This window comes from Leuresthes tenuis, unplaced genomic scaffold (assembly GCF_036924035.1).
Source record: "Leuresthes tenuis unplaced genomic scaffold, fLeuTen1.0.hap1 SCAF_21, whole genome shotgun sequence".
Taxonomy (NCBI): domain Eukaryota; kingdom Metazoa; phylum Chordata; class Actinopteri; order Atheriniformes; family Atherinopsidae; genus Leuresthes; species Leuresthes tenuis.
The window spans coordinates 27,929,636-27,944,956 of record NW_027325375.1 but is presented as its reverse complement, the minus strand read 5'-3'; the positions used below and the strand labels follow the sequence as shown (position 1 = coordinate 27,944,956).

Below are 15,321 nucleotides of genomic sequence, written 5' to 3'. Positions count from 1 at the left end.
CTTTCTCTCCTAATGAAAAGACTTAAGTCTACAGAACCAGACAGAAGTTTGGACGCACATATACAATAATTCTAAATGAGCAGCTGCATCCAAACTTTTGCACATGCTGTCACTCTTCATCAGGAAATCGTGTTATCAATCTTTTTTATTGCTGCTGTACATCTAGTAGTAAACTGACACAAATTGACAATTTAATTAGGACTATTGGCATTGTATAACAAGCACTGAAACTGATGTCAATCTCATATAAGCCCATACATTTTTTCTTCTGCAGGTGTTATTTTACATTTCTGAAGGTTTGCAGGCCTGCATGTGCCACTCTATAAGCCTCTATATAGGACTACTCCCTGAGGAGCTGGACAGTGAGACAAAGGTGACAGGAGCAGAAACATTGTCCATGAAAATGCAAAGAACTAGCTGAGCTTGTTTGGACATCTATTAAGGATGCCTTGCAGGCATATTCAACTCAGAGGACACCCCGAGGCAAACTGAGAGCACAATGAAGGTAAGACACCATATACACTGCACAATTTTTGATACCATGTCTGTACGGAATTTTACTATTCATATATTTGAGGCCATTTTCTCAAAATAAGCCTTTTCTTGTACTTTTAGCAAGAAATGTTAACTTCAGCAGCAAGACTTTCACTGAATGATTTGTTCTTACGTCATTCACTGAACTGAACTGAGCTGAAGTGATATAGATATGAATAAATAAACAACAAATACAAAACTATTTGTATTTCATAAGGCAATTGCAGTGGGCAGAAATAACCTCTTGCCCTGCTCCTTATTTAAGTGAGCTGAAGAAGCCTCTGGCTGAACACACTTTGTTTAATCAGTATGTTCAGTAGAGAGTGTGCTGTGTTGTTATTATTTTGAGCAGCTTGTGCAACATTCTGCTTTCACAGACTATTCTGGAGGCTCTGGAGCAGCACAGAGTCAGTTATTTCATATATTTGTTGTTAATCAGATCAGTATATTCAGCTTTGAGTCACTTTGAATCACTGATTTGATTTTTATCACCTGATTCATTAAACACTTAATGTTTCCCAGATTTTTGTTAAGCATAAAAAGGCAGGCACTTAGAAGTGAGAGACAAGAATTTTGAACATGGTTAACTCAAATATTCAGATTTCCATAAAACTCTTTATACACAATGAATTAAGAAATAAATGAATAAAATTGTTAAAAAGCTGTTAAAATGTAAGTTAGAAAGCTACAGCACACCAAACATTTGTAGTGAGTTGCTGATCACTTGGAACAAATCATTAAAGGAACGTCACACGCTCTGACTCCATGTGCATCCAGATTTAGTGATTGACTAAGTGTAATGTTTGTTATTAACAGAAGCCTCACTGTGCTGTCTGTTAGTTTGAATTATTTTTACACTGCCCCCCTAAAGTGTCTCATATTATTATTTGATGCCACATTTTTGACCCAGATCGTTTTTTCAAAATTAACATTTTTGTTGACAATGTACATTCTGTCTTTTTAAAGATGGTCTCATCTTTATGGGTGCTCACATATCGTCACACGAAACAGAGCTGCATCCTATTTCTGACCTCCTCTACAAGAGGGTAATCATTTTTTTATATACACTGGATATCTTGTGGCTGCATCAGATACATCTTTTCCTCCTCTTTGTTCTCAAGGACCCACTGCAGAGTACTGTGTGCCAAAAGGATCTTCATAGGCATACCGTATTAGCATGTCCAAATAATGCACAGCACTCCCACTGTGCTCATTAAATATCTACTTCACTTTATTTTATAACTCTAGCAGCGTGCCATGCTGTAAACCGCCATCATATTTTTATCATTTGCTGAGTTAATGGTGTATTCATTTCCATTATCAATTGATATACTTTTACTTTCACCTTGAATCCATATTTGATCTGTTATGTAAATGACCCAAACCAAAATGTCTCCTTGTTCCCTCAATACACCATAAATAGATTAGATTAGATTAAACTTTAATGAACCCCCAGGGGAAAGTGGGTCATGGCAGCAAAAGAGAACAAAATATACTGCAGGTGAGAGCAAACAGAAATGGCTGCTGAAGATACCAGAGGAAAATAAAGCACCAGTGCATTTATCTTGTTTAATAGATGGCACTAAATGAAAGGCTTTATTTGAAGGAAACTAAATGTTTAGAATCACTTATGAATCACAAATTCTGGGTAGTCAAAATGTCCATTTCTGCAGATGGAGGAAAGTTAGCCCACAGAATATTCCTGGATGTCTTACAAATATAATGATTATTTCACAGATGAAGTACACTCAGAGATGTGCAAGTATTTCCCAGTATTCAGCTTACAAACTTCTGAGATAGAAAACCTATTAACCACTGCCATTCAAACCTGCACAACCTGCTTCAGTGCACCTCTTCTTACTAGACTATATATTATTGCAGAAATAGTGAGGTTGTACAAACACCCCTGGGTGCTATTGAAGTGAGAGGGTCACAGAAAGGGAAGTGATAGAGTATAGATTATTACATCATTTGATGAAAAATTGGACCCCCTTTTCACAAAAAAACATCATATGACACATCTCCATAATTACTTCTAAACATGCTACAAATATCCTATTAATATTTTCCTGTCCAGAGGACAAGTGGATACACATAAACAATACATTCATTACTCCACTGCCATTTTCAAGTGCCTATTTTTCATTGTCGGCACCTAGTAACTGAAATATTTTGTAAACAATCCCGACATGAAGCTATTCATGTTTCATGCAGTTTTTCGGATTTTTTACACACCACAGATCTCTTCTCAAATCCTCAGTACCTTGAGAAAATCAAACCCACACCCTGTTCACGATCGACCTGTGTTATCGATTTTATAGCCTCAAATTTAGTTTAACAAGAAAACAGACAACTCAGGCAGTGCACTGGTTTTATGCACTCCTAGTAAATGCCGCACTTCAGTGATTGCAAATAGGGGTAATGCAGTGGTGCGCTAGGTACTGAAAGCCAGGCTATACGGAAAAACACCCTGCAAGGCAACATCTTGGGAAAAGGAATCCCTATAGTTCTTTCGGGTTGCTTCCTCTCACTTTCCCATAATGCACCACGCTGTTTTCTGGTTGTAATATTCTACATTGTCGTTAGAAAGTTAACGTATATACATCACCGGATTTGTTAATGAGATTTTGGTTTAACTGACGAGTGGTTTGGACATTAATCGAAGTTGGCTAACGTTAGCTGTAACTACTAAAACAGATCTGGAGAAGCCATTGTAACCTGTAACTAAGGTAACGGCAGATGACGTGACTCGCGGGAAAATAAACTTTTGACTGACGATACAGTGATAATCAGTAACATGGCGAAACACAACTTCGGAAAGGAAAGGCTTATAGTACCCACTGATTTCACTTCACCAGCACTTTCAAGTAAGTTATTTGTTGTATGGTAACTGCACTTTTGCTTGCCCTTAGCTCGCCTTGTACCTTAATGTTGACTTCAAAAGTACGTTTTAGCTATAGCTTAAGTTATGTTATAACGCTTAACCTTAATCTAAACTGCTTTTGTCAGCTCTTGTGTTAACTAATAATCAACAGATATTGAAGGGTAACGTTTATCTATGTTACTTTAACGAAAGTTGAGTTGCATAAAGTTTTACTGTGTTAACAGGAACCTTATTAATGCATGCTAACACATAAACATCATGTCCTGTTACTTAGGTAACATTAAGGGGGACCTTGTGCCTCCGTCGCAATTTGCATCGAGTGTCCAATCTGCTGGAGCACAGAGAGTTGTTCAGACCCCAGCGCCACCCATCTCCTGGATAACCCCAGTCTTAACATCAGCACCATCAGGAGAGCCCAGCCCCGCCAACCCATGGCTCGCCATCACTCAGGCTCAACAGGAAATCATGGAGCTGAGGAAAGAAAATCAGAGGATCATGATGTTACAAGGAGAGAGCATAAGAGGAAAGACTACTGAAGATCACCGCACAGACCTCAGAATGAGGTATATCCACCAGAAATGTTCTTTGACCAAAAATGTAATTACTGTTGATGAGTCATGTGGCATTATGGGTGTACTAACAGCTCATCTTACTCAAATGTAGATCTACAGGTAATCGTGAGCAGTGGCCCAGACAGGAGTCAGAGTGGCGGCTTGAGGCAGAGAAGCACAAAGCTGAAGCTGAAAGATTGAAGGGGCAGGTTGAGGCCCTGAAGGAGACTGCTGAGGGGTACAGGGAAGAAATAAGAGACAAAGACATAACGCTGAGCAGGTACCAGATTGGTTCATGTCATTTTGTTGTCAAATCATTCAATGATTTGGCCTTACTTTCTCGTTATTGCTTAAGCAATACGTATGTTTGAATAAACCTAACTTGGGATAACCTTTGTACAACAGACACAGCCATGAGTTGGAAATGATGCAAGGTGAACTAGCAAAGGCTAAGACTGAGCTAAGCCAAATCAGAAAGGAGCTCACTCTCAGTAGTGCACAGAAGGAGAAAATAAGCACACAGGTAATGTTTACTGACATCTGATTTCAACACTTGCATAGACAATTATCACCTGAGACTTTCTGGCATTTTGTAGCTAATTTTGGTGGTTTGTTGTCTAGTGTTGTGGTACTGCAGGTTTTCCAATCGCTTTCACGTTTAATTACAACAAGCCTCACTATGATTTGTTTTTAAAAGATAAAGATTGTTCCGTGTTAAATATTTCTGTCTGTTGCAGCTTGCAAAATTGAGAGCAGAGTCTGGTGAGGAAATAATAAAGCTGAGGAGAGAGATAGAGAAGAGTAAAGAGGAGTATGGGGAGCTTGCCCTTAAGGATGAAATGAGCAGGTTGCAGGCTGAAGAGGAGGCCAAACAGCAGGCTCTCAGGCTGTTGGAACAGCTCGAGGAAATGAAGAAGAAACAGGAGGTGCAGGTATGCGACAGTCTCTAAGAGGAAATATAAACCATTTTATACATAGATTATGGTGAGCTCTCTGCTGATGGTAAAGCAAGTGAAGTGAGACCTTCACCCTGAGGATCAATAAGGTATAATCTTATTATTTGTCTGTATTCTAAATTTGTCCTTGTTTGCCTCTCTTCACTTTCAGCTGCAGCAGATGAATGTGTCCCATTGTATCGAATCAGATGCAGCAAGAAATACAAACAGTGAACTACAGGACAGACTTCAATTAATGGCCTCAGAAGTGCTGCAGCTAAAAAGCACCCTGATGGAGGTATCTGCTGAGAGAGATGGCCTGAGAGAACATTTAAGGTGCCGTATTCAATCTAAAACTTCCGAAAGCTAAGCATCTAAAGCACTTTGTAGGCAGATTTACTGATTTTCTTTCCTTTTTTAAAAAATGACTTATTTCATTTTGATAATGTGGTTTATTTTTCAGCCAAATGGGACAAGCCTTTGAGACACAATCTGCAACACTGCACAGCCTCAGAATTTACATCGGCCAGCTTGCCCCGGAGAAAGGAGAAAAGGAACGATTAAACGAAGCCGTTGAGGTGGAGACAATATAAACTTTTCTGATCGAATTAACTTACTGTGAAATTATTGCATGGGGCTTTAATCTTTGTTTCTTTTTCACACGTCTGAAGGAAGAAGAAATGAGAAACAAATTCACCACATTATGTGCATTTCTCTGTTCCAATTTTGTACATTTTGCAGAGGCTGAACAAAGAGAAAGCATCTCTTCAGACGGCTACAGAGCTTTTAACAGTCAGACTTCACTCTGCAAATGAGATACTCGCCCTACAAGAGGAGAAAATGGTAAAGTGTTTTTTCTTAGCAAGGCAGGATGGAAGAAAGGCTTTGCACATATCAGATGCTGAGCACTTGAGACTCCCTGTAGGTTAAATAACCGATTTTATTTGCAGACCAACCAGCTGTAACGTTTTAAAGAGTCTTTCCTTGAAAAAAGGTCTAAAAAGAGTCCACTCAGCCGATCCTTTTTAATTACAGTCTATACTGGGTTTAACCCAGAGAAAGGAAGAATGTCAGATAAGTTGGCAAAGCCTTAAATAATTCAGTTTGCTGGATGCTTCATCTGAGGTGCTCCATTTAAAAAAAATGTGTTGCAATTACTCTGCAGGTGTCTTTTGTTTGCATCTTGCTTAGATACATCATTTTAATGGCAAATAACTGAATTCCAGCTGTACACTCAGAGATGTGGTAAAGTTTTTATGAAGAGCCCTTAAAAGTACAGTTTTGCAATGATTTGTTATATGCAGTAGTTAGATGTTTAGAGCCCTGTAAGAAGCAGTCTGATCAGTCCTACATTCATTCTACGATATTAGACATTTGCAATAAAACACACAGTCATAAAAAGCTATTATCTGATGCAAGGAAAACTCCTGAAACAGATGATTTGACCCCCACAGATTCCTGATTTTAAAAATTTCACATTTATACTACTGGCCCTGCGGGTGAGAGCTTCATCTTTGCATTTAAATGGTGAGGTTGTTCGCCCCTAGGATCCACTCACAGTGCACATTGTCATTGTGAATGTCACCAAACCTGCTCTGAAACAGTTCCAGCGAGTGGGACTGAGTGTTGTAGCAAAATTGCAATACGTGTTCATGTAGATTATCTCACCAATCAGAGCAGAAAAAGAAAGCACTCAGTCAAACACGTATATGTAATTTCCCATCACAGCAAATAAAAGGTGTACGGCTTCTCACATAAAGTACCAGACACAGCAAACAAAAAATGTACCTGGTAAACTATAAATATGTAATTTCCCATCACAGAAAGGCACACTCAAAGATTCAGTCACGTGTAAAGTGCCTGTAATAGAAGTTCTTGCTGTATATATGCAGGCAGTTTTTAGGTAGTTGGATGCAAATATGTGTCCTAATAAGCCTACCATACAGCCAAAATGAGGATGGGCTTGCTGAAGAAAAAACAACATCAAAAGAGACACATCAGGATCCTGAAGCCCTATGATTTGAAATAACCATTCACAAAGCTGCAGGCAACAGTTAAAGCACAGAGATGTCAGTCTGGGATATCCTTAAATGACCTTTTGGTGAAACAAACTCTAACTGCAGCCTATATGTTATTGTTCAGAAACAGACTTTCAGTGGAATTATTCCTCTTTTTATCAAGGAAAATAAATACGTGGGAAATTAAATTAATGGGAAATAAACTCACCTACTGCTTTTTAAACTGGTGCCAGAATTACTCACAATAGCACATAAAACCACTGCAGCCTCTCCTCTTCTTTTAACAACAGTACTGGAAACTGGGGAGACCAGTTGGTGCTGCTTTGGGAGAGGAATGCTGTCCTTTCCAGTCTGATATCGGGCGCTGTCTGCCCAACACTCCGGGGTCTTCTTTATCTTATTTTTCAGGATGCACCAAATTTTTGGTGGTCTGAACTGCAGGCGGGTCCTGCCTGTCCATCACCTGGACTCTTCTACTGTGAAGCCATGCTGTTGTGATAGATGCACTATGATGTTTCACATTGTTGTGCTGTTGTCCTTTGATGATATTATGGACTATAGATGATGGAATATTCTGCTGAATAGACTGCACAGTTTTGCACTGAGGAACATTGTTCTGAGCATTTAACGCAGTAACCTCCGTCCATCTTCTGAGACGCTCCCTTTACACCCAGTTGTTTCTTTTTTAGGAACACTTACTTTTCTAGCTTTTTGCTGCCCCATTACTTTTAACATTTGATATGTTTTCTTTGTTCAGTTATGAATAGAATATTGTTTTATTAGATTTGGCAGTAATTGCATTCTGTATTTTTGTTGGAAGTACCTTTGTGTAAATGCCTCTTCTGGGTCTTCAAGCCTAAATTGACAGAAGAGTAACACAGGATCAAGATAGCTGCATTTTCAGACCAATAATACTCAGTACTGAAAGTCGCTGTGATGGTTTTCAAGGAATTAAAAGGTGCCTTTCGACAGCGTTTATTTGTATTTCAATTGGCCTCTAAAGTTCTTAAAGACTGGTCTAATTAGTCCATTGATGTGTGAATAAACAAGGCCTCTCCCTGCTGTTCTGTGTCAGCGTTTCAGGTTTCTCTGAAGCACAAAGTCTCACAAGTGACACCTTCCTGTGCTGAAGTTTGTTCTCTTTTTTCTTGGTTCACTCTTTTGTTCTCACAATCCACCCCTCTCTCCCCCCTTTAGCTCTCAAGCTTTCCCAACCAGCACTAATCACTTTGACCTCTCTGTTGTTGCCCCGCTGGTTGAACTGGGCATAAATGGCTACGTTTGAATGTTGGCTTTACAGACTGTAACAAAAACCCAACAGTTATAGTAGAGGTTGACTGAGGCTGAATGAGAAACTGCCTGAAGTTAAAGGCTTGGGAGTATCGACCAGTTACAAATGTTAAGTGCTTAAAGAGTCAAAAGAGCCACCTTCTGATTGAGGCCACTTCTAGGGGGGGAAATACTTTCCTTGTACTTTGCTTCGTCATGAGTACCAGCAATGGAAACATAGGAGGTCTGTAATTATATTCATCCAAAGACCCCTAATCTCTGGGTCATTTTTCAGTAATCACAATTAATTTTTTTAAATTCTTGGGGCATCCTCCATTATACCTTGAAATATTGTACACAAATGTGCCACAGGGAATTGATACTTGAGCATTTTGAATAAGATTAAATATATTAATCTCATTACATTGGAAAACATTTCATCTAGTCTTTTGGTATGCAAAATATTTGTACAGTTCTGTACTTTTGGGAAAAGAGGAGAAATGGTGCTCGTTTTCAGTTAGTTCAGTTGGAAACGTGTGACAACTCTCAACACGCATATAGAGCATTTACTAAAGAGATTTATGTTTGTATGTTTCATACATTTGTGATTCAACAGGCCTCAAAAGACCCACTGGTGATGAATGACTCCAAGGGCCTTCAGGTGCTTCAGCTGTGGAGAGAGAAAGTGTTCAAGTTATGCGTCCAGCTCCGTTCAAAGGACATCGAGATAAGAGCGGAGAAGGAAAAACTTCTTTCTGAGGTATGAAAACACTCATCTCTTGTAAGGTACCGTCAAATGTAATGTAACAGTTTGAGATCTAACACTGCTTTTGTGTATCTTAGGTGAGATCCATGGAGCAGCTGCTTCAGCAGGAGCAGCACCGTGCCAGTGTGCTCCAACACAGCCTGGATGACAGGGCAGCTGAGCTGGAGCTGGAGAGAGTGGAAAAGGAGGTTAGCGCCGGAGCAACTGATGTGATTTCCATTATTGTCAATAAACTTGGGTCTGCTAATGGAAGCGGTGAAGGCATGAACGGATGTCTGTTTTTCCTCCCAGACACTGAAACAGAACTTGGCCAAAGCTCACAATGAGAATGCAGAGCGGAAGTCTCAGAGCAAGAAAGCTGAGGCCGATGTTCAAACCCTCAGCGCGGCTGTGCAAAGGTGAAATGATTTCCTTCGAAAGTTTATTATTATTTTAAACTGTAATTAACTACAGATGATACTCGTGTTTTGCCTTTGTCTCACAGGTTCAGTCAGGAATTTGAAAGTAAGGTGGCAGAAGTGGATGCAGCAAAAGCAAGGCTCAGCACTTTAATCCAGAGGCTTTGCTTTGCTAAAAGAAGAGTGGAGACGATCCAAGGTACAGACACACTGTAGGCGCAGGCAGCATAGCGTGTAAAGAATGTACATCCTATTTTTTTGTGTTTTGTTTTCCAGGTTTGGTCATGAGGAGGGCAGCTCTGCAGAAAATTGAGCTGGCCTGTAAACAGACAGAGCAGAATAATGACAGGTACAGGTCATGTTTTATCATTTTTCACAGGGTTATAAGGTTGGTAATGGGGATGATTGCATGCATCTATCACAGTTTGACAGCAAAGTCAAGTATCATGGATATATTAAACAGTACTGTGCAAAAGTCTTGAGCCACCCTGCATTTCTTTACATATTTCTAGAAAAATGGGACTTATTATTAAATAAAGGTATAATTAGAAATATGATATATAAGGCAAAACAGAGTTTGTACACTTCCAACAAGCTTTAAAGCCTCCAACACAGCCTGAACCCTCTGAGACCAGCTTTCTGTCATTTCTTTAAGGAGTCTTCAGGAATAGTTCTCCAGGCTTCTTGAAGGACATCCCAAAGCTCTTCTTTGGATGTTTTCTGCCTTTTGTTCCGTTCTCTGTCAGATGATCCCACACTGCTTCAATAATGTTGAGGTCCGGGCTCTGGGGAGGATTCATCCCTCCATAAGACCTGTTGCCACTGATTTTCAGTCCACTTCTTGTGTCATTTGGCACAGCTCAGCATGTCATCCCTCTTTCCCTTCTTTAAAGAAGACCTCTTGTTGATAGCCACCCTTCACAATGGAGGTTATTTCTGATGAGGCTTCCGTGAACAGTAGCTGGATCAGCTGAAGGTCACACGCATCTCTCAATTTATGTGTCAGGTCTTTGTTGGATTTTTTTCCCTTTTTTATTCATCTGCTGTAGATAGTTTTTCAGGCCTGCCTTTTCTTTATTCCACTTTCCTCATGGATTTCAAGGACACGCTGCACACCAAGCTGAGATACGCCACGTTTTTGATAATGACTCCTTTAGAATCACCTTGTTGGAGCGAAAATGCTATTTTATGCCTTCGTATCTTTGTACATCCCTTGAGTTAGGTCCCTTTTTTATGCTTGAATGATTCATAAGTTATTGTTAAGTAACTTAACAAACAAAAAAACACATTTCTATGAAAATGAGTGAAAAAGAAGTCAACAAAAAACCTTCAAAAGAATTAAGAGCGACTGCTCAAGAGCACTTTAAAAGATTAGAAGAAAGTCTGCTGCCTTTGAAGTCTGATATAAAGAAATGAGGGGTGGCTTTAGACCTTTACACTGTACGGTTGTTTGTGTCTAAAGTCACTTTCAGGCTCTTCTTCTTTATCATACAATATAAATATGACTCTCAGCTTGCCTGCTTTCGTCTTTGTTGTCCCGCAGCATCCCAAACCTGCAGATAGAGCACAGTTTGGTGTGTGAAGAGAGAGACAGACTCGCTCAGGAGCTCAAAAGAACCCCAGAGCTCATCGAGAAAGCTCTGGCTGATCTGAAAGAACAATGTGAGACTACTTACAGGTGTCAGCTCTATCATGCGCTGTCTGGTTTTCTTTCATGTGCTATCGTTTTGACAAGCGTCTGTGACTCATTTCATCTTGTACTTCACCCGTAGATGAGAGTAAAGTTAGGCAGCAGCAGCAGGAGATGGAGCAGGGCTGTGTGGCAGTCAAGCTGGCTGTAGCCGGTAAAGAGAAGGCCGAGGAGAACTTGCAGCAGATCCAAGCCCAGCTGGAAGAGAGCAACGTCAGCCTGGAGAGACTCCGCTGTGAACTGCTCCGTCAGCAAGAGCACAGTGAGCAGGGTGAGACAAAAAGCTGCTCCTGAACTGCACAGCTACCTGTTCAGAGAGGTCCTTAGGACTCTCTTACAATCCCACTAGAGCTGTAGCTTTATGGAAACAGTCTATAATTGTTCAGTGAGAGTTACTGAGATTCCCCTGACAAGTTAACCCAAACTAAGTTTAACATTCAACCTGATTGGAAAATAACTTTAAAACTGCATTAAACTCTTAAGATGTATTCAGACCTCTAAGTATAACTTAAAACAGGGCCTGCTTGTCATTATTCCTCCTCTTCATACTGTGCACTTTGTTTCCTTTGACTCATATTGAAAGTGTTGAACGTAGGATCTGCAGGTGCATCTAATGGCCAGAATAAAATAGAAGAAAAGACCATTAAATCCTGCTGTCGTAAAAGCACAGGGACATTTTTATGAGCATTTAGTTGAACTGATCTTTTCTTTTTTCTTCCTTTTGTTTCTTGACTGTTGGGGGCAGAAGAATTATTGTCACTTTTTCAGTTAGCCTCCTTGTTTCTAAACTCTCGCTGTTTCCATTTCACACGGCTGGTACAGAATATCTTTACAACTCATTTGTAAAAATACAAATGTTTTATTTATGATTATACACCCTAAATGAAGTTAAATACAGTATTCTCTATCTTTTAAGCTCTATTTCGCTTCCCATCTTATGTAGAGTGAGAACTTTGCTCATTCACTGTTAAATAATCTATAATAATAATAATAATAATATTATAACAATAATAATCCTCTCTCTTTTGCGCTGGACATGTACCGAAGCATTTTCTATTGTCCCTTAAATGATGCAGACATCACAATCACACTTGATCTAATTTAAAGTGGTACATTTTAAATGACTTCACTGTGTTCTTCCAGTTGTTCTACGTTGCAGTCGACGGACTCATCCAATCTCAACACTCAGACTCAGAATAGAAAGAATAAGAAGACAATAATTGTTGAGTTTCGGGAATAAAGATGATCATATCAGAGGTTTGTAGCTGTCAAACTGGGTCACAGTGGGAACTCAGTGGAGCAGGTGTACGAGTGTGACTGATTGACAGGCAGGCATGTGGTGATCCGCACCGGCTAAAACGGCAATTTGGGGACGAGTGGATGAAGATTTGCAGATGATATACTGCTGAGCTGATGAGTCGAAGGAAAGCAGGCAGGTGTGCAGGTTGAGCAGCAGTAAGGGAGCTGGTTTAGTGTGAGAATGCTACAACAGAGACACTCACACAGGTTACTGAACATGAGTCACACGGACAGGGAAACGCAGGAAACAAGGAATGAACTGGAGGCTTCGATGTGATTTTTAAAAAGACTTCACAGTGCTTTTCTCTGAGCTTCTTGCTGTGTTTTATGCACTTCTAGTGAATTCAGTCTAACCCTTAAAGTGTATTTGTTCTGTTCTTTTAGCCCTGCAAGAGAGAGTATCTGAAATTGAAGACCGGTGTGCTGAGAAACTGAGAGAGATGGAGGTTCAGGTCAATACAGCCAGGAGAGAGCACACCAAAGCAGGTATTGGGATCAGCACTGTGCTGCCTCAGGCCACAACAGCTTAACATGGGGGAGTAAAGTCATATCTTTAATGCAGGCTGCGATTTAATACGGTTGGATTTGTTTAGACAGTATATAGCATCATGATATAACAGCATGTCCCTGTGGCTTATGGCTCGTCTGTATTGTCTGTTTCAGTTATGACTTTGCGGCATTTTCAGAGAGAAGCACGGAAACAAGATGAAATGACTCAACATTTGGAGAGTGCACATGCAAAGCACAAAGTCCTGACGAAGCAACTGAAGGAGCCGGAGAAGGAGAAAAACTTTCTTCCTGTGAGATCGTTTTTAAAACGAAACAAATTTGTGTCAATTTGAGTTTGTTTGTTCTAACGTGAGCCTGTTCCAGGTGACGGGAACAGAAAAAGGACAAAGGAGAGAGTTTCACACAACAGCTCTACAAACCGCTGCAGCCTCTGGAAATCAACAGAAACCCTCAGAGAGGACGTGCTCTGGAGAAGCAGCAGTGCATCGTCCTCCAGGTGGTGATGAACGTCCTAATTCTGCATGGTTCAGATCCCATTTTTCATTTTGGTTAATTGCAAACATTTACACAGGTATTACTGATCTGACTGAGCAGCCTGTCTGTATCCTCTCAGAGAGACTGCTGTGTGTTTTGGAGGAGCTCAGCACGCTCAGTGCTGCAGTGGTTAACAGCTCTGAGGACTCTGCGGAGGAAGAGGGACCGATGGCGTGAGACCGTCATCAGGCAGCCTGCAGAGCTAATACCTGAAGATGAGTCACTGAAGCCAAGCGAACGCACATTTAAAGGGGATGTATTATGGATTTCTGTGATTGAGAACATATATTCAGGTGTCTGAAGCCAGGATGAACTCAGAGAAAAGACGATCCTGGCATTTTGTTTCAGGCTGCCTGTACACATTACACCACTTTGTTTTCTGGTTACCTCCACCTCGCTTCACCTTCAGATGATGCTTCATTCGCTGAACCTCGGAAGTGGGAAGTTGAAACTCTTTTTCTCCCGTTTATTGCTTTGCTTTTAACATCAAATCTCATCATTAGTTATATAGTTCACTTAACATAAAAGAGCTAATAATGCTCTTACAGCACTTTGTTCAGTGTTTTATATCCTATCCCTTATGTCCTTAATTCCTTCATTTTTGTCCAGTCAGAAGTTAGAAATTGCATTTTCACATCTTTTTATGAACGCACCATCAATAAAGCAGTTTAGAAAACGAGTATTGATTAAATATTAGTCATGTTGATGAGCTTCTTGTAAGCAAACATTACTGGATGCGTGTGCAGCCAGGGTGCAAAAAAACAAAGATCTCATTGTTGAATGAAATCTCAACCGTGAAACTCTGTTTCATAGTTCAGTTTAATATAGACTGGTGGAAAATGTAAGTTTCCCAACGATCTTACCTGGTTGCTGATGCTGTCCTCTCCCTGTTTGACGGTGTTATGGATCAGTAGGTGAAAACATTCATGACGAAGCTACTTTACAACCTGCCACATTTAACTGAATTACCAGCTGCTGTAAACACAACACACCTAACAGCGAGCTTAGGCTGAGACAGTGGCTTGAACTGATTACATTGTTAGGGCCAATTATATTGTCATTATCAAATATACTGAGAAATGACCAGATCCCAACACAGCTCATGACAACAATCAGTCATTTTGATTATGCAAAATAAAACTCACATGCCTGCATGTCTTTAGATGTATATAATTATGTTCTGTGGGCACTGCAGAGACGTTGCTGTCTGTAAGACTCGCTGGATCGCAGTCAATCTGTTCCCTTTCTGGCCTGGATCCACAAGATATTTGATCCCATCATAGTATTTGGCTCATTTTCCAGCCGTGTATTATTGTTACTGTTTTTTGGGGTGTGATTGGTACATTTAACAGTCTTGTCGTCTCTGTTTAGAAACTTGTCTCTACCAACAAACCAGGATTAGCCCTGCTGTTTGCCCCCTCGTTTCACACACACTTCTGTAATGAATTGACACAGAAAACTGTCTATAAGCAGCAGCTCTTAATGTCGGTCAATAAACACTTAAACAAAACAACGGGGAAGTACAGAGTCTACAAATGTCCCACCAGTCCAACGTCCTGCAGTGCCTGTTCTAACACTTTTAACGTGAAAAGAGGGCTCGGTTTGTCTGTCCACGGTCCAGTTGCACACGAGGGAAATATGTGTTTGAGAGGAAAGTTTCCAGTCAGTGGGGTGTGTGGGCTCTCATACTGGAATATCATGCTCCAAGGGGAGTAGAGTGGGTCACACCATGCCCTAAAATGATCCGCTTGAATAAAGGTGTAATACTTAATAAAAGAAAAAGGAGTTGCTGTGGTGTCGCTTGTTATTTTGATCTAAGCATGTCAGAAATTGAATGAAACCTCAGGAAATTGCATCAACTTGTGAGGAAAGGGTTATTCACACCAAAGGTGGACAGCATTGATACCTCAGAAGCTCCAAGAAGCTACTGTTT

At 40.3% G+C, this 15,321-nt stretch overlaps 1 protein-coding gene across 1 annotated transcript; it reads left to right on the top strand.

The window, feature by feature from the left end:
• The first annotated feature begins 3,080 nt into the window (after window positions 1-3,080).
• Window positions 3,081-15,168, top strand: cchcr1 (coiled-coil alpha-helical rod protein 1). The gene is made up of 19 exons (XM_072375254.1): window positions 3,081-3,401; window positions 3,693-3,981; window positions 4,082-4,249; window positions 4,375-4,492; window positions 4,707-4,901; window positions 5,077-5,240; window positions 5,368-5,482; window positions 5,646-5,747; window positions 8,808-8,951; window positions 9,035-9,145; window positions 9,249-9,355; window positions 9,442-9,554; window positions 9,632-9,704; window positions 10,899-11,017; window positions 11,128-11,316; window positions 12,729-12,830; window positions 13,008-13,144; window positions 13,218-13,350; window positions 13,468-15,168. The coding sequence occupies exons 1-19, from the start codon at window positions 3,332-3,334 to the stop codon at window positions 13,563-13,565; spliced, it is 2,547 nt and encodes an 848-aa protein (XP_072231355.1). The 5' UTR covers window positions 3,081-3,331; the 3' UTR covers window positions 13,566-15,168.
• The last annotated feature ends 153 nt before the right edge of the window (window positions 15,169-15,321 follow it).